A 24,485-nucleotide genomic window follows, 5' to 3' on the forward strand; every position below is an offset into this window, starting at 1 on the left:
ATAAGTATCAGTGTAGACATCTACGAAACAGGGATCATAATATGTTAATGTTTACAAGATTTACAGTGAAAACACAAATGCTGGAGGAACTCAGCAAGTCTCACAGAACAGGATATAGAACAGTCTTGAGGTAAAAACAGTGAATTAGAGATGGGCAATTTGGTGTGATGAAAACGGATCTGGTCTGGGTAGATTAGAAACAAATCTTGGTAGGCAAAATTACAATTGAAGGTCTTTAAAGAGATGCTTCAGTCCAACTACAATCCCACGCAGGAGTAGAGTATGAAAGTTAAAGCCAGAGCTTTGTGGATGAGTAAAACAGAGGAGATTTTTTTTTAAAGTGTATGTCAGACATCAGGTTGTGAACACAAATAAGGTTGTTTTGGAAAAGCAAAGTGTAATTATGAGAAAATGTTAAAATATAGGCACTGAAGAGGAAAGGGGTGATGCTGACTGGAGATTGCCTCTAAGTAGATTTTCTGGTCAGTAGAGGACAAAGCTGAAGTATTAAGTCTGTACTTTTCGCTTTCACTAAAAAAGAGATGTGACAAAGGGAAATACTGGAAAGTCACTGAAAGTGAACAAATCATCCAGTCCATATGAGATGCATCAACATTTCTGAGAGATGTGAGGTAGGGCATTTCGACCAGGCATCTATAATCTGGCAAACTTGGAAGCCATGATCAGTTATGGATTTCTGAAGCTGTGAAGCAATGGCACTACCTCTTGTGCTAATTTCCTCCACAAACTGATGCATAATACGAGCGACTGGTAAAAGGAAAGAATATTATTTTTTGACATTGAGTGATCAGGGTCTGTAATGCACTATCTTTTAGAAATGGAATTAGCTTCATTTGTAAAGTTTAAAGCAAGCTGGATAAATATCTGAAAGAAAAAAAATTTGGGAGAGGGTGGGAAGTGAGTCCTTCTGGATTGTTCTTGCACAACTGCTATGGACTCTCTTAATCAAAAGGCTTTCTTTTATGATGTGACATTTGTATATGTGAATGAATGAATAAAGAAACAAAAAAATTGACATTATATGTGTTTATATGGCACATTTGGGATGTATAGAAGGGGTGAAGGATGGCAGACAGATGGAGCCATGTGGGGAAGTAGGAGGGGTGGAGTTAGGACATGGGCAGGATAGTATAAGCCAACCCTGGGGTGGGTGGTGGGGGTGGGGGTGGGGGGGGAGCAGATGGAGCCAGGAAGGTGGAGAAAGGGAAAGTGCAAGGGCATGTGGAAGTGCCACTCAGCAACATGTATTCTGCATTGGATACTGCTGAAGGGAATAGCCTATCGGGAACGAGTCGTGGGGGTCAGGTCTCTGGCACAGGGGCTGCCCCTGAGGTTCAGAAGGGAAGGAGGGATAAGAACAGGATACTTGTAGTTGGGGACTCATTAGTCAGAGGGACAGATAGAAGGTTTGTGGGACGAGATCGGGGATCCAGGTTGGTCTGTTGCCTCCCTAGTGCCAGGGTCAGGGATATCACTGATCGAGTCCATAGCATTCTGCAAGGGGAAGGAGAACAGCCAGAAGTCGTGGTCCATGTGGGGACCAATGACTTAGTTAGATGTGGGGATGAGGTCCTGAAACAGGATTATGTGGAATTAGGTAGGAAGTTAAAAAACAGGACCTCCAAGGTAGTAATCTCTGGATTGCTGCCGGTGCCATGCGCTAGTGAGGGTAGAAATAGGAGGATGTGGAGGATGAATGCGTGGCTAAAGAGATGGTGCAGGGGGCAAGGGATAAGATTTCTGGATCATTGGGATCTCTTCTGGGGAAGGTCGGACCTGAACAAAAGGGATGGACACCACTTGAACTGGAGGGGGACCAATGTGCTGGCAAGCAGATTTGCTAGAGCTGTGGGGGAAGGTTTAAAACTAGTTTGGCAGGGGGGTGGGGAACAGAGTGTGAGAGTAGTGTCAAGGGAGCATGGCCACCTAGATAGGAATAATAATGATAACAAAGGTAGGATGGAGATTAGGGTAAAAAGTAGAAAAGAGAATATATGTGAGGGTCATTCTCTGAAATGCATATATTTTAATGCAAGAAGCATAGTGAAAAAAGTAGATGAGCTTAGAGCATGGACAGATACTTGGGGTCACGATATTGTGGCAATTAGTGAGACCTGGCTACAAGAGTGCAGGACTGGCAACTTAATATTCCAGGATACATTTGTTTTAGATGTGATAGATCAGAGGGTAAAAAAGGGGGAGGAGTTGCTCTGCTTGTTAAGGAGGACATTACTGCTGTGAGGTGGCAAGATGGTCTGGAGGGATCGTCCAGTGAGGCTGTTTGGGTGGAATTGAGGGGTGAAGGAGGCATGAGGGTGCTAATATGGGTGTATTACAGACCACCAAATGGGCCAAGAAAATTAGAGGAACAAATTTGTAGGGAGAAATAACGTATATGTGTGAGAATCATAAGGTAGTGATCATGGGAGATTTTAACTTCCCTCACATTGATTGGGATACCCATACAGTTAGAGGACTGGATGGGCTAGAGTTCGTTAAATGTGTTCAAGATTGTTTTCTAAATCAATTAGTAGAAGAACCGACTCAGGACGGTGTAATACTAGATCTCCTGTTAGGGAACGAGCTAGGTCAGGTATCGGACATTATTGTTGGAGAACAAATTGGGTGTAGTGATCATAACTCTGTTAGTTTTAGGGAAAAGCAAGAAGGGGCCTAAAGTTGAGGTTCTGGATTGGAGAAGAGCAAATTTCGAAGGAATAAGATGGGATTTGGGAGTATTGAGTGGGACAGGATATTTTCAGGTAAGGATGTAAATGAAAAATGGAGGATCTTCAAAAAAGAAATTTTGAGGGTACAGAGTAGATATGTCCCAGTGAGGATCTAAACAAAGGCTGGAAGTCATAGGGAGGCTTGGTTTTTGAGGAATATTGAAAATTTGGTTAGGAGAAAAAGGGAGGTGTACAAGAGGTATAAAGAGCAAGGATCTGAGAATTTGAAGGAGGACTACAAGGAGTGCAGAAGGAATCTTAAGAAAGAAATTAGAAAGGCCAAAAAAAGGCACGAAGAGGCTTTGGCAGACAGAGTGAAAATAAATCCAAAGGGTTTCTATAGGTACATTAAAAGTAAAAGATTAATGAGGGATAAAATTGGACCCCTTGTAGATAGCGTGGGTAGGCTGAGTGAGAAGTCAGAGGAAATGGGGGAAATTTCGAATGATTTCTTTGCCTCGGTATTCACTAGGGAAAAAAATATTGAACCAGTTGAAGTAAAGAAAAATAGTGGGGAGGTCATGAAGCATACAAGGATAACCGAGGAGGTAGTGATAGCTGTGTTGAAAAAGATAAAGGTGGATAAATCTCCAGGACCGGACAAAATATTCCCAAGGACACTCAGGGAGGCTTGTGGACAGATAGTGGGGCCATTAACAGAGATATTTAGGATGTCACTGGCCACGGGGGTAGTGCCAAAGGATTGGAGGGTTGCGCATGTGGTTCCGCTGTTTAAGAAAGGGTCCAAATGTAAACCTGAGAATTATAGGCCCGTGAGTCTGATGTCTGTGGTGGGCAAGTTGATGGAAAGTGTTCTGAGGGATGGTATTTACAAATATTTGGAGGTACAGGGATTGCTAGGGAGTAATCAGCATGGTTTTGTCAGGGGTAGATCATGCTTGACAAACCTGATTGAGTTTTTCGAGGGGGTTACAAAAAAGGTTGATGAAGGGAAAGCTGTGGATGTTGTCTATTTAGACTTTAGTAAAGTTTTTGACAAAGTTCCCCACAGGAGGTTAGGAAAAAAGGTGGAGGCATTAGGTATAAATAAGGATGTAGTGAAATGGATTCAGGAATGGTTGGATAGGAGGTGTCAGAGAGTAGTGGTAGAAAATTGATTGTCCAATTGGAGGCCAGTGACTAGTGGGTTCCTCAGGGATCGGTCCTCGGTCCACTAGTGTTTGTTATATATATTAATGATCTGGAAGTAGGGGTGGAGAATTGGATAAGTAAGTTTGCGGATGATACAAAGATTGGTGGTGTTGTGGACAGTGAGGAAGATTACTGTAGATTGAAAGGTGATTTAGGAAGGCTGGAGGTGTGGGCTGAGAAATGGCTGATGGAATATAATACAGATAAGTGTGAGGTGTAACATTTTGGAAAGACAAATCTAAATAGGTCATATGCATTAAATGGTAGGCTATTGAGATGTGCAGAGCAACAAAGGGATTTAGGAGTTGTGGTAAATAGTACCCTCAAGGCTGATACTCAGGTAGATGGTGTGGTGAAGAAGGCATTTGGAATGTTGGCCTTCATAAATTAGAGTATTGAATTCAAGAGTAGGGAGGTTATGATGAAATTATACAAGGCATTGATGAGGCCAAATTTGGAGTACTGTGTACATTTTTGGTCACCAAATTATAGGAAAGATATAAACAAAATAGAGAGAGTACAGAGAAGGTTCACGAGAATGTTGACAGGATTTCAAGGTTTGAGTTACAGGGAAAGGTTGTGCAGACTGGGGCTTTTTTCTCTGGAGCGTAGAAGATTGAGAGGGGACTTGATAGAGGAGTTTAAGATTTTAAAAGGGACAGACAGAGTAAACGTGGATAGGCTTTTTCAATTAAGAATGGGGGAGATTCAAACTAGAGGGCATGGTTTAAAATTGAAGGGGAAAATTATAAGGGGAACATGAGAGGAAATTTCTTTACGCAAAGGGTGGTGGGGATGTGGAATGAGCTTCCGACAGACGTGGTCGAGGCGGGATCATTGGTTACATTTAAGGAAAGACTAGATAGTTACATGGATAGGAGAGGACTGGAGGGGTAAGGACCGGGTGCTGGTCAGTGGGACTAGGAGGGTGGGGATTTGTTACGGTATGAACTAGTAGGGCCGAACTGGCCTGTTCTGTGCTGTAAGTGGTTATATATTCTTTTCTTTTTCTTTTGGCTTGGCTTCGCGGACGAAGATTTATGGAGGGGGTAAAAGTCAGCTGCAGGCTCGTTTGTGGCTGACAAGTCCGATGCAGGACAGGCAGACACGGTTATATGGTTGTATGGGAAATCCCATACAGCTCATCCAAAGCATCAGATTTCTGAATAAAATAAATATTTTAATAAAAAACCTTTTTTATTGTTAACTCAACGATTTGAACACTACAGCACAGAAAACAGGCCATTTGGCCCTTCATCTCTGTGCCAAAAACTTCATTGACCTGCACCCATTCCATAACCCTCCAGACCTCTTCCATCCATGTATCTATCCAATTTATTTTTAAAACTTAAGATTGAGTCCGCATTTACCACATGAGATGACAACTTGTTCCACAATAAAGTTCCCCCTAAACCTTTCTCCTTTCATTCTAAAGCCATGTCCTTTTGTATTTCTCTCTCCTAATCTCAGTAGAAAGAGCCGACTCACATTTACTCTGTCTAGACCTCTCATAATTTTGAAAACCTCTATCAAATCTCCCCTCATTCTTCTATGTTCCAAGGAATAAAATCCTAACCTGTTTAATCTTTCTCTGTAACTCAACTCCTGAAGACCCAGCAACATCCTAGTAAATCTTCTCTGCATTTTTTCAATCTTAGTGATATCCTACAGCCTTCCTGTAGTTTGGTGACTAGAACTGCACACAATGCATCAAACTTGGCCTCACCAATGTCTTATACAACCTCGCCATAACATCCCAACTCCTGTACTCAATACTTTGAATTATGAAGGCCAAGATGCCAAAAGCTTTCTTCACAACCCTGTCTACTTGTGATGCCACTTTCAGGGGAAAAGGGGTAGAGGTTCTATTATTGTCACATAAAACATTATTTAGAATGTAACATTCATGAAATTCTTTAACTTTGTCTACCATAAGGAAGACAGAGAGTTGCCACTTTGTCCAGTGCCCCTCACAGAAATGAGACCCCAGTGAAGAATGAACTTTGAACTCTCAAGACCAGTGCTCTAACCACTAAGCTATTGGAGACTTCAATGTATCAGAATTCTGTATCTGAATTCCCAGGTCCAAAACAAATTAAACATTGTTAAGGGACAAACACTTCAAGGCTCTCCGTAGCTGCAGAGAACCTTGCATTGTCAATCCAGAAAGGATCATTTATCCTCATGCTGGCTCTGGGATATGAACGAAGAGAAGGATCACAGGTCAGACTTGTTTCAATTCATTCTTTTCCTGCAGCACCAGAGATCAGACTTAAACCTGGGTGGCTAGGACTGTGAAACAGCAGCTCTACTAGCTCTTGTCCTGTCTTTTTTTTTTGTACTGTTATTTTTGAAGACTAATTATTCATACAAATGCATTCCTGTGATACATCTCTGACTGAATTGTCAGATTTGATTTGTCATCACCATTATGTTTTTTTTTGCTTGAATAAAAATTTGGTTGAGAAGATGGTGGGATTTTCAGTCTGCAGCCATCTTGACCTGTACTATTTCAAATAGTCGACGCAGCAGAAGGCAGTTTTTAATCACCATTCCCCTCAATCTCGACAGTTTCCTAAAGTGTTCCAGCAACAAAATACAGATTTATTAATGGATAAATATAACTCCTTGCTATGATTTAGTTATTCTGACTACTGCTACCTACAACTCTATAACAGGAGTGTTTATTTCTGAGGAAGAAAATTCAAAGATAAAGCAATTTTTTGCCCAAGAAAATGACTGCAGTGTTGGAGCTGCAGGAGAACCCATGCCTTTATAAGGAAATACAGAGTAGCTAAATGATTTCTGAACCTCTTTGTGCTTGCAAGTTATTTACAGCCACACAGCCTGCTGTTTATATAACCTTAGTTCAGACCTATTACATTAAGAGCAAATAAACTATTTTCATAATGAAGGTTAAAATATTTTGTCATCAAGGAATGAAGTAATTATATTGAGATTGTTGATCATAAGGAATAATTCTGTCAGAGGAAGAAATTGGTGGGCTATACTGGGAGAAAATGTTTAGGACAGACAAAAGCCTATTGACACACAAACATTCTGTGTCCTCCACTCTTGATTCTGGGGAAATTTTGGCTCGTTTATTCAGCTAGAACTGGGGACATTAATCAATTTTATTATGGTTTTTTTTGTGTTGTTTTAGTAACCAGATACAAGGGGAAAAAATACCCCCTAAAGCCACACATTAGCTTCCTAAAATGGTGCTGTAATTTCTTCCCTTCAAACCATATTACCAACAGTGACAGCTTTTATTCTCAGAAATAGCTCCCCCTCTTGTTATCGTTTAAATTGTTCTTTTTTTCACCAGACTCACGTTCGTGTGGCCAGAACTTTGGTTATTTCCTATGCAGAACTTTTAGCATATATTTATTTAATGTCGATTGCAAAAAGTCAAATCTCCACAAAATGACGAGTAGCAGAGTTTGACCTTTTTTTCTCATGGAGCTGTGCCTTTTCATATTGCAGATGCCAAAACTGCATATGGAAATGTTTATCATCATCTCCTATATTTAAGAATGCACACCATTTTGACCACATGATGGGCTGAAGGTCTTTTTCTGCAGTGTTCAATTCTCTGACTCTATTCTCTCTCTGTTTCCATGAATTCTGCCCAGATTTTATCACTTACACTATAGCCAAGTTAGAGTAACTATAGCACAAAAAACAAGCCATTCGGCTCTTCTAGTCTGTGCCAAAACATCATTCCTCTAGTCCCACTGAGCTGCACCCAGTCCATAACCCTCCAGACCTCTCCCATCCATGTATCTATACAATTTATTCTTTAAAAGTGAGCCTGCATTTACCACGTTCATGCCAAATTCCCACCACACTCTGAGCCAAGAAGTTCCCTCTAAACCTTTCAACTCTAAAGCCATGTCCTCTCATATTTATCTCTCCCAATCTAAGGGGAAAGAGCCTACTCTCATCTATTCTGTCTATAACTGTCTTAATTTTGTAAACCTATATCAAATCTTCCCTTTTCTTCTATGCTCTAAGAAATAAAGTCCCAACCTGTTTAATCTTTCCCTGTAACTCAACTCCTGAAGACCCGGCAACATTCTAATAAATCTTCTCTGCACTCTTTTGATCTTACTGATATTCTTCCTATAGTTCGGCAACCAGAATTGCACACAATACTCCAAATTTGGCCTCTGCAATGTCTTGCGCAACCTCCAAACTCCTGTGTTCAATACCTTGATTTATGAAGGCTAGTATGCCAAAAACGTTTTAGTAACCCTGTCTATGTGACGCCACTTTCAGGGAATTATGTATCTTGTTACGAGCCCAGAGGACCCCAAAACCCAGCAGCAATAGATATTCACCAAGACAAATGGTTACTTAAACAAAAGTTGTTTTTAATTATCTTTAAACATGAAAACATTATTATTAACTTAACAACCTAACCCCCTTCTAATTCTAAGTGCACATGCATGTAATGTGTGTGTAAGTTTAGAAAAGTTATTTGATTCTCATTCCTCCAAGTTTACTGGTTGCAGTGCACAGAATTTAATATTTATGAAGTTCACCAGGCTTTGGTGCTTGAAAGGTAAATGGCTACCGCTCAGGAAGGTTCTTGTCGGTTTTCAGAGAGATTTGTTGTACCTGGATACAAACTGATCCATTTTAATCAGCCACGTCAGTGTCTTGCCGAAGAATCTTGCCCCATCAGGGTTTTCCAGATGATAACCTCTTCCTTTCAGGTCACCACAAGAGTTCCTTTTTGTTTCTCTTATTTCAAGTGAAACATTAGGCAGCCAGTCCCCTCCTCTTGCATGAACCACAAGGGCTTTGACCAGGCTGAACTAAGCACTCACAGCCTGTCTTCCAAATGGGGTTTTCCACAAGCTTGCCAGCTTGTCCTGTTCCAGTCCCAGCTGCTGCTGCTGCTGACTAGAACTGAATTCTCTCTCTCTCTCTCTCTGAGAAAAAGCCTGTTTGATTCTCTCTGCTTGCAAAATCACATGACCCTCTTACAATAGCAAACTGCACTCTAGACAACGTGCAGCTCTGTACCTCACCTCCAATCTCTTTCATCTATTGCTTTTCAAAATAACAATCCATTAGTGAAGTCTCTTGGGCTCTCCCCAAAGTTTTTGCAAAGGCCTCCCAGGAGCTGTACTGTCTGGCTTGAGCAGAGCTCCAGTATTTCAAATGAGGTCTGTTTTGAAGTGTTTGTATGTGACCTATACTAAAAAACCTTTCCCAATTTATCTCCCAAAAATATATCTATATACAATACAAACACAACATTATCTGTCCACAATCTGTATTCCCAGATCCCTTTGTTCCTCCGCACTTCTCAGTGCCCTACCATTTACTATGTTTATCCTACCTTGGTTTGACCTTCCAAAATGCAACACCTCACACTTGTCTGCATTAAATTCCATCTGCCATTTTCTGGCCCATTTTTTCCAGTTGATCTAGATTCCTCTGCAAGTTTTGAAAACCTTCCTCGCTGTCCACAACGCCTCCAATCTTAGTGTCATCAGCAAACTTAATGATCCAATTTACCACATTATCATTCAAATCATTGATATAGACAACAAACAACAATGGTCCCAACACTGATCCCTGAAGCACACCACTAATCACAGGCCTCCAGTCTGAGAAGCAATCATCCACTACCACTCTCTGTCTTCTCCCATTCAGCCAATTTCAAATCCATTTTACAACCTCTCCATGAATATCTCATGTCTGAACTAATGTCCCACGTGTGACCTTGTCAAAGGCTTTACTAAAGTCCATGTAGACAACATCCACAGCCTCTCCTTCATCTACTTTCTTGGTAACCACCTCAAAAAAACTCTCTAAGATTCGTTAAACACGACCTACCACGCACAAAGCCGTGCTGACTATCCTTAATCAGCCCTTGGCTGTATATCCTATCTCTCAAAAAATCCTCCAATTATTTGCCCAGTACTGATGTCAGGTTCAACGGCATGTAATTTCCTGCTTTACTTTGGAGTATTTATTTTTAAACAACGGAACAACATGAGCTACCCTCCAATCCTCCGGCACCTCACCTGTGGCTAAGGACATTTTAAATATTTCTGCCAGGACTCCTGTAATTTCTAGTCTCCCTCATGGTCTGAGGGGATAGCATGTCAGGCCTAGGGGATTTATCCTACCTTTATTCACTGTAAGGCAGCAAACACCTCCTCCTCTTTAATCTACTGCTTATTTCCCTTCTTTCCTTATACACCATGTCAGTTTTCTGTGTAAAGACTGATGCAAAAAAAACTGTTTAAGGTCTCCCCATCTTGTTAGGCTCCACACAGAGATGACCACTGATCTTCTAGAGGACCAATTTTGTCACTTACTGTCCTTTTACTCAACGTACTTATTGGGTTTACCCTCACATTATCTGCCAAAGCAGCCTCAATCTTTTTGTCTTTCTGATTTCCTTCTGAAGTATTCTCTTACATTTTCTATACTCTTCTAGTATTTCCTTTGCTCTTTGTTGCCTATACCTGCTATATACTTTCTCTTTACCAGATTACTAATATCCCTTGAAAACCAAGGATCCATATGCCAGTTAACTTTGCCTTTAACCCTGACAGAAACATGCAAACTCTGCACTCTCAAAATTTCACGTTTGAAGACCCTCACTGAACACATCCTTGCCAGACAACAACTTATCCTAATCTACTCTTCCTAGATTCTTTCTCATTTCCACAAAATAGGCCTTTCTCCAATTTAGAATCTCAACTTGAGGACCAGGCCCATTCTTATTCATAATTAACTTGAAACTAATGACATTATGGTGACTGGACCAAAAAATGTTTGCCTACACATACTTCAGTCAACTGTCTAGTTCCCTAATAGAAAATTAAGTATTGCATCCTCTCTCATTGGTACCTCTATGTACTGATTTAGAAAACTTTCCTGAACACATTTGACAAACTCCAAGCTACCCAGCCCTTTTACAGTACGCAAGTCCCAGTCAATATGTGGAAAGTTAAAATCTACTATCACAACTTTCTGTTTTTTACATTGGTCTGCTATCTCTCTACAGATTTTCTCCTCCAATTCACTCTGACTATTGGGCAGGCTATAATACTACCCTATCAGTGTGGTCACCCCTTTCCTGTTCCTCAGCTCCACCCATATGGTCTTTGTAGATGAGCCTTCTGGGCTGTCCTGTCTAAGCACAGCTGTGATATTTTCCGACTAGCAATACCACTCCTCCCCCTCTATCTCATCTGAAACAACAGAACCCCAGAACATTGAGCTGCCAGTCCTGCTCCTCCTGCAACCATCTCGTTAATAGCAATAATGTCATAATCCCACATGCCAATTCATGCCCTAAGATCATTTGCCTTTCCAACAATACTTCTTGCATGAAATAAATACACCTGAGAAAATTTCTATCACCTGCACACCTTTGATTTCTGTCTATACATACAGTCCTCGCATGACCTTTATCCTCCTCCACCACTATCTACTCTAACACTCTGGTTCCCAACCCCCTGCCTATCTCTGCCCTCAACACGCCCCCCCCCCCCCACCATCCCTTCAGAGAAGCACTAGCAAACCTACCTGCTTGAATGTTAAACCCCCTCCAGCTCAGGTGCAAACCGTCCTGTTGGAACAGATCCCACCTTGCCTGAAACAGCCCAATTGTCCAGAAACTTGAAACCCTCCCTCCAGCACCAACTCTTTAGCTAAGTATTTAGTTGCATTAACTACCTATTTCTAGCCTCACTAGCATGTGGCATGGGTAGCACTCTTGTGATCACAACCCTGGAGGTCCTGTCCTTCAACTTTGCACCTAACTCCATAAACTCTCTTTCCAGGACCTCCTCATCCTTCCTACCCATGCCATTGGGCCACAACATCTGGCTCCCTCCTGAGAATACTCAATCCGAGATATTGCGGACCCTGGCAACAGGCCATCTGAGATTCTAGATCTCTCCCACAGAACCTCTTATCTGTCCTAATTATTGAATCCCCTATCACTACTGCTCTCCTCCTTTCCCTCCTTCCCTTCTGAGCTGAGAGTCCAGTCTCAGTGCCAAAGATGTGACCACTACAACTTATCCCTGGTGTTCATCCCCACCAATGTTATCCAAAACTGTATACTTCTTCTTTGGCTTGGCTTCGCAGACGAAGATTTATGGAGGGGTAAAGTCCATGTCAGCTGCAGGCTCGTTTGTGGCTGACAAGTCCGATGCGGGACAGACAGACAGGGTTGCAGCGGTTGCAAGGGAAAATTGGTTTGTTGGGGTTGGGTGTTGGGTTTTTCCTCCTTTGTCTTTTGACGGTGAGGTGGGCTCTGTGGTCTTCTTCAAAGGAGGTTGCTGCCCGCCGAACTGTGAGGCGCCAAGATGCACGGTTTGAGGTGATATCAGCCCACTGGCAGTGGTCAGTGTGGCAAGCACCAAGAGCTTTCTTTAGGCAGTCCTTTTACCTCTTCTTTGGTGCACCTCTGTCTCGGTGGCCAGTGGAGAGCTCGCCATATAACACGATCTTGGGAAGGCGATGGTCCTCCATTCTGGAGACGTGACCTACCCACCGCAGTTTGATCTTCAGCAGCGTGGATTCGATGATGTCAGCCTCAGCCATCTCGAGTACTTCGATGTTGGAGATGAAGGTGATGCCGGTAAAGGACCCATGATTCAGAGCCAAACAGGAGTGTGGGTATGACAACGGCTCTGTATACGCTAATCTTTGTGAAAATGCCCACAAGGGTGCTCTGCTTTCTCTGACTATTCCATTCCCCTCTCCTAACAGTCACCCAGCTATATGCCTCCTGACTTTTGGGAGTGACACTCTCCCTGAAACTCCTCTCTTATCATCTTCTCTGCCTCCCGAATGTTCCGGAGTTCATCCAGCTCCAGTTCTCGGTTTGTCAGGAACTGCAGCTAGAAGCACCTTTTGCAGGTGTTGTCCTCAGGGTCACCCCACTGAAGGCTCACTCACCGCCAACGGCCGTCCTGCACTGCCGAAGCCTCACTTACTCACTGCTCTCCTTTGAAGGCCGCCCGCTGAAGCCTCACCCACTCACTCAACGCTGCAGCCCCACTGAAGCTTCACCCACTCTCTCACTGCCGACCTGCTGAAGGTCACCCCACTGAAGCCTCACTCACCGCCAACCCGCCGAAGGGTGCCCCTCTAAAGCCTCACTCACCGCCGACCTACTGAAGCCTGCCCTCCTAAGCCTCACTCACCGCTGACCGGCTGAGGGCCGCTCAACCAAAGCCTCTCTCACTGTGCAGGGCCGCCCCACTGAAGCCCCACTCACTGTTGACCCACTGAGGGCTGCTCCACCTACCATTTGATTTTGAGCAGCCAGGGCTCAAAGAATCACTCTTTTCTGATATTAAAGGCAATTACAAGAAGGTGACAAATTGTTTGTCTGTATTTGGCATCTTAACTGATCTCGGTATTGATATCATGTCTCCTTCAGGTTTAGTTCAGTCACCTAAGGAACTCACCTGCTTGCATACCGTATGCTACTGGCGACTCTTAAAAGTGTGTGTGGTTCTGCACTGGGGAGGTTGAGATTGGCTGTAAAGCTTTTCATTGTAAAGAATTGTAATACAGGTATTTGCAGTCTGGATGTCGAGATTTTAAAAAACCCAGCCAATTAAGTCAGGCAACCGAATTTCCAGAGCAGTTCAGCTGTACTCCACAAGATGTGGTTATCCGGAGAAGTTGGAGTGTGGAGAGAAAGATGTGAAGGCTTATCGTGGGTCTGAAACTAATTACTGTTTGTAAATGTAATTTTCTTCCAAGCAATTTCCTTAACAGCTGCGCTCAGGTGGCATATTTTTTATTCATGAGAACTCTTTATTCCAGCATGCTGCTGCCGTGTGTGAGTGGATTTTTACTGTTGACGTCTTGGTTTTCTACGGGACCTTCTCCTTAGAGTTTGGTTCAATTACCAAAGAGACAGTTCTGGCCATTCTGAGGAGTGGACACAGCAAGACTTCTAAATCCTTGGGCAGCAGTGCATCGACACACCTAAATAATAACCCTGAGAGCATTGCTATGATTTAACTGCTTTGATACTGGAGGTCACTGTGAGGAGCTCTGATGATAAAAGCCAGGAATACACAGGAGGCTTTACTCTACTTGGGAGTCAAGCTGTGAGCCCCTGCCACTGTTTTTAAAACAAGTTTGTAATTTAATTTAATACAAAGAGGTTAACAATAGCACAGCCCCTCCCCAAATCAGTACGATTCCCCACTTTCAGACAGCTTATTATTCATCACGCTAAACTAAATGGGTCCGTGACTAGCATTCCACAGAACAACAGCCTTGGATTCACACCGCATGACAGAAGATGGGGATAATGATGACGAGCAGAGGTATCACTGGACTTGTGTCACTTATTTTTGTCAAGTGATCCTTAACTTTAAGATAAGTACTTTTGGATATATGGTTTTTAAATTCACTGAGGCTATTTTGTTTGTGTGTCTAAGTTTCTTTGTAAGATGACTTTAAATCCATTTCATCTGAAAAGCAGAGGCTGTATAAAATGGAATTCAGCCTTTGTCACTAATGTACTGTAGCGGCGGCTGCCCTGCTAACTGAAGGATCGCACAACCAGACAGGTTGAGCTCAGTGAGCAAAAACTGATTTATTGCAGGCTGCCTGGCTGGTCTTATACTCCCAGCCTGGACCTGGCTGAGAACCGTTACCGGGTCATCACGTGGGTCCCCAAGCACGGGCTTCTGAGCCCGGTGCCGAGGTCAGGAGGAACCCCCCCCGACGGCGCCATTTTGGCTGGCTGCCCTGCCACGTGCGTGACAAGCGGGGCCGGTTTGCCTGTCTAATGGCGTACCGCCACAGTACCATGTTATTCTTTAAACAAAGTAACCATAAATGAACCTTTGTCAACATGTGATCTTAAAATCAGATTACTGGATCCGAAATAGGTGGAGAGATTGTCACAATCCAAGGATGGTACTGATTACAGCCATAAAACACTCCACCCTTTTAAAAAAAAATGCACAAGGGATGAGGCTGTGCCACTTATCTCTCTCTGGGATAGGTGTATGTATCCTATATACAGAATTGCAAGTTTTCAGACACGGAGAAGTCAAAAGTTTTGGGAAGCATTTTACTCCCTACCACTTATCAAGAGGGGGAATGCTGCGGTCTGGAATATCAACCCCTCAAACTTCCTTGCAGACAGGTCAAAGAGAGAGAAATTTGCCTTTTGCGTAGCACGAAACATAATACTAAACTGGCAGGTTGATTTTGGAGGGAACTAGTGAGTGTAATATTAGATGGACTGTAAAAGATGGCTGGGGGAAGGGTTGACTTTACTTTGGTCTTGCCTGTTTTGTCATTCCAGGCAAATTTTAACAGGTAATACACAAATTCTCTTAATGTGTCCTCTGATCATTTTTTTTAAAAAAATCTATTCTTAAAGAATAAGGATCCTGTCCTGACACATGAGGAAATGACTGAGGCACTAATTTGAATCATGTTCCAAGTGAGGGAAAACTGCACTATTGTGGAATTGACACATCACATCATCCTGAACTCATCACTTTAAATCCAACTGCTTTTCTACCAGTGACAGCTGATAATGGTTCTCAGTAAATCATTTAGCTTGTCTGAGTCCTGTTGCTTAGGAATGGTTCCACAGTGCAAAATAGCAGTATGAATAAAATTTCATCAAAATCTCCTTAAAGCCAGTGAAACAAGCTGAGTTAACAGATATCACCAAAGCGTTGAAGCAGGTAGGGGGTACAAATTTTAGTGCAAACACAGCAAACCTTTACCTTGAGATGTTGACTTTTTTTTAAGTAAAAATGAACTATGTCACAAAGAAGGTACAGAGTTGTTCCAACTTCCAGCTCCAACAGTAATAGTTTAATGTTGATTGAATGATTATCTCTGTCAATGACATTTGTAAAAAATTTCAATTACGCACACTTCACTACACACTAGGAGGTTTTTGTAGAACTGAATTGTTATTGGATTCACAACAAAAATATTCAGAATGTCATTCTCAGCGGAAGCCACAGCACATTTGAGCAAAAGCCTTGTTTTCACCTCGCGTAATATAATATTCGGTACTGTAGTTGGTCGACCATAAGATATAGAAGCAGAATTAGGCCACTCAGCCCATTGAGTCTGCTCTGCCATTCCATCATGAGCTGATTCATTCTTCCACTACCCTGCCTTCTCCCCATAATCTTTGATAACCTGACTATTCAGATCAATCTCTATTAAATACACCCAGTGACCTGGCCTCCATATTGTAACTAATTCCACCACTCTGGTTAAAGAGGTTCCTCTGTTTTAAATGGGCACCCTTCAATCCTGAAGTTGTGCCCTCTTGTCCTTGATGATTCTCCCATGGGAAGTGACTGGGAGAGAAGTACAGAAGAAACCAAAACTTGACTGCTTCACAGGGAAGGGAGGCCATAAACTTTGAGCATAGGTCTAAGGAGGCCATAGCTGGTTGAGATTATACTCCTTGAACTGGCTAATATATTGTTTGGAGCTTATTGAAATGTAGCAGAACAATTTAGTCCCACTTTACAGTCGTTATTGCAGCCAGAGTACAAAAGGTTTCTGGAGGTTCTCATTACACTTTCAATGGGTGATCTGACTGAACAGTAAGTTAATTGAATGCCTAATATCATCTTGCTATGTTTGTACATCAAGTTAGAAACTCAGGGCAAAAGAAAACCATATGTGGATTGTGTGTGCCAATTGATGTTGATCCCCTGGTCGCTGCATGTTTGCTGGTACTTCCATTATTGCTGAAATATCAGTTTTTTTAATTTGTCTGTGCTGTTGGAGGTGGCATGGTTTCTTGGTTGCCTCAAGATTTTGTTGAGACATGAAGGACAGTATCTGATGCTTTCCATGAATGTGGTCATTATCCAATTAGTGAATTCTTGGATTATCTCAGCAAGAGAGAGATATCTAAAATATTATTTCATTATATAACTATGAATTATGAACATTTTGTGCCTATGTAGAGATTGTTTTCTTCTCACTTTCTTTCCTCTATTTGAAATACACTGGTTTGTTGGGATATGAAGCTCATCCAAATTACACCTTATGCACAAGGTAGCAGGTTTGTTGTGGAAGCCAAGGGGCAACATGACTGAGCTCAATCTATATCTCACCATAGTCACAATGCCAAACCAGAGCAGAAACCTGAGCAAAGGGGCACAGTAGCACAATGGAGACACAAGAGACTGCAAGAACCTGGAACAATCTGTTTGGAGGAATTCAGCGAGTCAAGCTATAGCTGGGGGGGAGGGAAGACAAAGAATTTGGCATTTTTGGTCAAAACCCCACATCAAGATTTAGCATTGAGAGAGGAAATTAAAGAGAAGTGGGTGGGTGGAGTGAGATAGGGGGACTGGTAAATTAGGGAAGGATGACGGATAGATGGGGAGTGTGAGGAGTGGAGTTGGGTAGGCAGGTGATTGATAGGCGACAAACAGAGAGAGAGGGGAGGGTGATAAGTTAAAGCAAAACGACCAGTGCACTAATCTAATGAGTAAAGAAAGTGAGAATGGGAGCCATAGAAACACAAAAATGGCTGATGCTAGAATCTTGAGTGAATAATGAGAAATTGGAATGTGGAATTGAACCAGGCAGCATCTATGGCACCATCTGCCATTTAAATTTAGACCTCTCAGGCTATTTCAGTCCACAAGCCCATAGCACCAAATTAACCAGTGAACAGTGGGAGGAAACTGGAGCCTCCAGGGAAAACCCATGCAGACACAGGGAGAATGTACAAACTCCTTATAGACCACGTGGGATTCAAATCCGTGTCCACTGATGCTGTAAGTGATGTGCCCACCGCAATGTTAAGCAATGCTGCCCCTATCTATTACAGTTCTCACTTTCCCCTGCTGCTTCCACCCTACTAATGGTCTCCTCCCCAGCTGGAAGCTGCAGCAAGGAAGACTTTCATTACCTATGTGACAATTCATTCACCTATCCCACTTTGTACAGTATCCCAACACATCTTGGCCCCTTCCTAGCCCCTGTCTATTTTTTTTTTTGTTTTCTCCCCCTTTCCAATTTAGTCTCAAAAATGTTTCCTGAACTAAAACGTCGACTGTCCATCTCTCTCCCTGGATGTTGCCTCAGCTGTTGAGTCCTTCCACTTTTTCTTTGATAAGCAGAGTTGTCAGGTGGAACCTTGGGGGCTTCTGTCCTGGCTCCATCAACATCTGCAGACACATTTCAATCTCTGTGGTCCCATCTGTCCTCCACCCTTTCCCCTGACGCCTCTTATTATCACCCTATCAGATTCTACCACTGGTACCCTTGTTATGCTTTTATCATCCTCCTGGTCTTGTTCTCTCTCTCTGTACAGTAAAAGTCCTAAAATCTTCAGGGATTTGGTCGGTTTGGATTTTTGGGTTTTCTGGATTCTTGGGCACCACATCTAAAATTCAAATTTAAGGAGAATAAACAGGTAAATTTTCATGGTTTCTGAACAAAACATTTTTTATATGGAATACAAAGAACAAAAAAAAATCTTACATTTCCGTGGCTTCCGGACATGCATGCAAAAGCCAAGAGTTTTCAAGAAGTTCCAGATTTCAGCTGAGGGGTCTGTATTTTTGGGTAGTCTGGATTTCTGCATCCAGATTTTTGGATTTTTACTGTATCGAACACCAGATTCTGTCTCTCAACTCCATTCCTCACCCTCCATCTGTCAATCAACCCTCCCATCCTTTTTTCTTGTACTGTACTGGCTTTCTCCCCTCTCCACAATAAGTTTCAAAAAAAGTTCAACCCAAATCATTGTCAATTCCTTTCCCCTACCCAGGGCCCCCTCTCCTACACAAAACAGACACTGCTCAATCTGTTGAGTTCCTCCAGCCATTTTCTTTTACAGTAGCATAGTTCTTTAATTTATAGACTAATAATCTAGAGGCCTGGACTAATGATCTGAAGTACAAATCATCCATGATAACTGAAGAGGCTTAATTCTGTTTATCAGGTAAATAAATGAATTTCAACTACTGACTTTTGGGGAAGGAAATCTATTATGCATACCTGGTCTGTTTGTTATTGAATTCTACATCCGTGACAAAGTGTCTAATCCTTAAATGCCCTCTGAGGTGGTCCACCAGACTCCATTCAAGAGCATTTACAGATGGACAAGCATCAACCTTACTCAATTCAGTGAATTTAAAAAAAACAGCTAGCATTAACTGAAAACAGACATGGTATTTTCTGTCTGCTCAATTTCACTTATTTACAGGGATGTAGGCAAAGGTTATAGAGGACTAATAAGTCCTCTGATAGATGCAAAGTATATTTGAACAATTTGAACTTCAAATTTGTTCAAGTAGCTACAATTTCCATTTAGCTGCTGGACAGCATTAAAAGTTTAATAGAAAATAAAGGAGTAGACAGAAATCATGTGTTAAAAGCACGTAAAGTAAATTTGTTACTGGATGAATTTCCTTGAAACAGGCCAGAAGATTTTTTTTGGTTGAGGATTATTAAATAGAATTGATTGAACATCTACAACTACAGAGACAACTGAGATATTCCAACTTTCAATGTTTTCTGCACCCAGTCATTGTTGAGTTTAAACAAATCTTCAATATTCAGAAGACAAAATATGACATTTTTTAATGTTTTTAATTAATTTATTATAAATGGAGAAATGTGTCTCCTGTGACATTTTTAACTAATATTTTGACTTGTCCATGTCATTGTGCTTCAGAAAGATTTGTAGTACTGCAATTTGCAAAAGTAATGTTCAATGCTGCTGGTAACAATCTTGTAATGAGACACAAATTTAAATGATGTATCAGGAAGTTAACTTTTTTTTAAGAATAAATGTATTTTTAAATTTTGAAGTTCCTTTCTTTTTTTCCCCCACCCTTTAGTTCATGTTAGCTTTCATACCATCTGCGTTCAAAGTCTGCCATTGTTTTCTTTTAGGGTGGGGAAGATGAGGAATTGGGTGGGGTCAAGGAATACAGACCTTTGCCATCTGCAGTCTGGGAAGAAAACCCAAATCATCAGGCCACAATGTGCAGAATTCATTTTTGTGTTCCTTCCCCATGAACCTCTCTCACCACCATTTTGTTCATACCCCCCTTGATGAAGGGCTAAAGCCTGAAATATTGGTTCTATATCTTTATCTTTGCTATATAAAGTAATTGTTTGACTTACTGAGTTTCTCCAGTATTGTGCTTTTTTATTTCAATCCCGTCTGCAGACTTTTGTGCTTTACTTCTTTCTCCAGATCAACACGGATTTGCTTAAATATGTTTAATATTCGTGTTAGAAATACATTCTAATTATCTAAATAATAATTGAATTCCCCCTCAGAAGCCATTTCAGTATGTCAATGGTTTTTGAGTTGGGTAGTTTCTTTAGCCAAATAATCCTGGGCTTTGAGTTCACCTTGGTTTACTCGGGAGCTAAAGGCTTTTGTTTGAAGTTTCAAGTAGCAGCAGTTAAGGAATATATCAAATCAAAATTTTAAAAATTATAAAGATGTGATGTGAAGTCCAAGGAGATAAAAAGGCAGTCAATTTACATGAGGAGTCAGAAAAAGAGTATAAATCATGGGATTAAACAGAAAGTCTGCAGACACTGTGATTGCAGTTTACACAGAATTGCTGGATAAACTCAGCAGGTCCCACAGTGTAGTTTATGTAGCAAAGACAAAGATACATAAACCAATCTTTCAGGCCTGAACCCTTCATCAAGGTAGGGGGAGATGTGATTGTCTGCATAAATAGATTTTTTTGATTTTAAATATCACCCGCTTTGCACACCATTCTGTGAGGGACATAAGAATGAGCCTGAAATGTTCAACTTGGGACATCTCTTCTGTGTTGAAGAAGCCAACAAGCAACAGGACGGTTACTATTTTCTTGACTCATTTATGGAAAGTGTAATTGATCAGGTTACTACCCGAAGACAGGTGGAGAGTGCATGTGTATCACTTGGATAAGAACAGAATTTGGTCATTTATAATAAAGTCTCTATGTGCCATCTCAACTTGAGCACCATAGATAAAGAAGTGAACCAATGTTTTCTTTGCTCTTTCACTCAGGACTCATTCATGTTGGCTCAGTAAGAGACCATTTTATTTTTGGTCAAGAAATTGTGTATTTGAGATCTAAACTGAAGCGTGTAATCTAGACCAAAATATAGGAGCATAAATAGGCTATTCAGGCCATTGAGTCTGTCCCACTGTACAATCATGGTACAATCATGAGCTGATCCATTTTCCTACTCAGTCCCGCTGCCCAGCCTTCCCCATCATAACCCTTTCTAATCAAGAACCTATCAATCTCTGCCTTAAATACACTCAATGATGATCTCAACCGCCTGTGGCAACAAATTCCACAGATCTACCACCCTCTGGGTAAAGAAGTTTCCCTGTTCAGAGTGGACGCTCTTCAATCCTGAGGTTGAGTCCTCTTGTCCTAGATTCTCCCACCATGGGAAACAACTTCTACATCTACTCTGTCTATGTCTTTCAATGTTCAAAATGTTTCTGTGAGATTCTCCCCCACCCCCACCAATGGACATAGTGACATAAGTGCTGTCCTTCCAATGCTATGTCAAGGAGATTCTTTTTGACAATTCAGAAAAAAAATCCTGGTGCTGAACAGCATTACTCCCATAATCAAAAGAACTAAATGATTTGATAGTGCCTCAGAACAATTAAAAATAAAAGATAAACAAGTACTAGAAATCTGAAACAAAAACAAAGTGCTGGAGGCATTCAACAAATCAGGCCGCATCTGTGGAAAGAAAACCAAAGTCAACTTTTGAGGTTGAGGACCCTTTGTCAGGAACCTGAAATGTTAAATCTTACCACAAATGCAGTCTGATCTGCTGAGTCCAACATGTTATTTTTTTTTAACTCAAAAGCAGTGATTCTTCATTTCGAATGACTCTTGCATTCACCTGCTGTTTATACAAAAAATTATCACAGTTAATTGTGTAAAATACTGGAGATACTTGACATGGGAATACCAAGATTACAAAAATTATTTGTATAAGATATCAGCATTAATAAAAAAATTACAAGTATTTGTTGTATCCACGAGAAATAGTGTAGCAAGTTGATCGTGTGTGTGTGCTTTGGTGGCAGAATACAATGCCATCAATTTTGTGAGCTCTTGATTAATCTGATCAGCAAAGTGCAATGCTGCCTACTGCAATAACAGTAATACTGCGTAAAAGGGCATTACAGGTGCTCCTCAACTTACGATGGGGTTACGGTATCTGCCCAGCATCGGCTCATAAATGGTATTGAATGATTTATCATTATTTTATGAAGAAGGTTTTCTCAGGATGATAAACAATATTAAAGGTGGAAAATGCAAATAACTAGGTAAGAATAAGAGGAATTGTTAGGGTGCCTGTTTACATTTTGCCTACGATGAAGGCCTTAAGCCCGAAACGTTGGTTATATATCTTTACTATACACTATTTGACCTGCTGAGTTTCCCCAGCATTGTGTCTTTACTAAACAAATGACATTTACTCTTCCCTAATTACTCCTTTCTACCATTACATTTTCTTCCACTGTGGTGACTAAGATTGCACAGGGGACTCAAACTTGCACAGTTTGATTTAATCGCAGGTCACATCCAGTATGTTGTGAGGAGTCAGTGTTTACGGAATGGAATTTGTGTTGGCAATTAAGGACAATTATCTAAATTTTATTGAGAATATTTAAACATGCAATTTAACAGTAACTTTCGATATTGTCACCAATTCTTTCAGCCAGAAAATCCTGAAGTTGCTTTCAGTGATAGCTACTTGGCCTACCTCCATCATAATTAAAGAAATCACAAAAAAGAGTGATTTTAAGCTTTTTACAATCTAGTTTAAATGAGAAAATAAAACTTAGTTATTGTCTATACTCGAGTAAAAGCCAATGTAAAAGTTGTCCCCGTCCCCTCCTCTTATTTTTGGCCCAAAAATCTGGTATTTTCCATATATGTCCAATACCATCTACAAATTTGCTATGACACCACAGTTGTCGTCAGAATCTCAATGGCAATGAGGAAGCGAACAAGAGGGAGACAGATCAATTCGTTGAATGGTGTAACAACAACCACCTTGCACTCAATGTCAGCAAAACCAAGATGATTGTGGACTTCAGGAGGAAGTCAGGGGAACCTGATCCAATCCTCATTGAGGGCTCAATAGTGTGGAGGGTTAAGAACTTCAAATTTCTGGGTGTCAACATCTCCAAGGATGTGTCCTGGAACCTCCACATTGATGCAATCACAAAGAAGGGTTGTGAGGTGTCTGAGGAGATTTGGTATGTCACTGAAGACTCGAAAACTTCTACAGGTGGACCGTGGAGAGCATTCTGACTGGTTGCATCACTGCCTAGTCTAGAGGCGCCAATTCTCAGGACAAGAAAAATCTCCAGAGGGTTGCTAACTCAGCCTGAGACAATACAGGCACAGGCTCCATCGAGGACATCTATGAGGCGGTGTCTTAAAAAAGCAGCCTCTATCCTCAAAGACCCCCACCACCCAGGACATACCCTCTTCACTTTGCTACCATTGGGAAAAAGGTACAGGAGCCTAAAGACAAGCACTCAACGGCACAAGGAGTTTCTTCCCTGCTGCTATCAGATTCCTGAATAATCAATGAACCATAGACACTGCCTTACTTTTTATGCACTAATTTTACTTCTTTTAATAATGTCTTAAGATGGTTATAATATGAACGTTTGCTCTATGACGCTGCCGCACAACACCAAATTTCATGACTTGTTCATGACAGTAAATTCTGATTTTGATATTGTGTGTAAAACAATATCAACCCTCTATTGTTTGACCCCGGCTGCCCGCTCACCGGAGCTTCCAACACCTCGATTGCAGACTCTCACCTAGGCCCCAGCTGCCCCCCAACAGAGTTCCCGACACCTTGAATGACACAAGTACTCACCACGGTCAAAAATAGTATCAATCTAATAGTTAACCCCATAAATTTAACATTAAAAATGTTCTGAAAATACTTGACTTTTACATGAGTATATATGATTTATAAAATCTGCGAATTTTCAAGGATATGCTAAATCTTAGTGGCTTTGCTGGACCTGCTGTAACGGCAGTGCTGCCACAGGTGTGAACCCTCGGAGAGTGAGGAGATATGGTAGGTTCTACCACCTAGTGTTGCTGATTCAAACAAACTTTAAATGACCTGATAAAGGAGCTGATGGTGTTTCATTTTAAAAACTTGCGACTGCGGGGTCTCGGCCCAAGGTGGCAGCGCTTGTGTTTGGCAGCAATCACGAGGAGTTGCAGATTCTGAGGGAGGTCTGGCACAGGGCACCAGTAACAGGGAGAACACTCCCACTGAGAAGAAACAGAAGAGACAATCCTAAGGAGGGTGACCATGGTGTCAGACCAGCAAGGGGTCTGCAGCTGAAGGACACAAACGGCAAGCTGTTGGCAACTTGTGGGTGAGGAACCCACACAGGCTGTAGGTGACTTGCATTCAAAGGACTCACACTAGGCTGCAGGCGACTGGAGTCTGGCTCATGAGAACCAGCTACCCTATAAGGGGAACTGGGATTCTAGAGGCCGCTGAGAGCAAGGAGGGTTCCCGAAG

General features: G+C 41.6%; 1 protein-coding gene across 4 annotated transcripts in view; it reads left to right on the forward strand.

The window, feature by feature from the left end:
- Window positions 1-14,331, forward strand: part of LOC138753991 (transmembrane protein 150A-like) — a 52,607-nt gene extending 38,276 nt beyond the window's left edge. For all 4 annotated transcript variants that reach the window (XM_069917685.1, XM_069917682.1, XM_069917684.1 and 1 more), the window contains one exon: window positions 13,687-14,331. In XM_069917685.1, coding sequence (XP_069773786.1) covers window positions 13,687-13,925 — 239 coding nt within the window. In that variant the 3' untranslated portion in view covers window positions 13,926-14,331. The remainder of the gene's footprint in view (window positions 1-13,686) is intronic.
- Window positions 14,332-24,485: the final 10,154 nt, after the last annotated feature.

Source organism: Narcine bancroftii, chromosome 2, assembly GCF_036971445.1.
Source record: "Narcine bancroftii isolate sNarBan1 chromosome 2, sNarBan1.hap1, whole genome shotgun sequence".
Taxonomy (NCBI): domain Eukaryota; kingdom Metazoa; phylum Chordata; class Chondrichthyes; order Torpediniformes; family Narcinidae; genus Narcine; species Narcine bancroftii.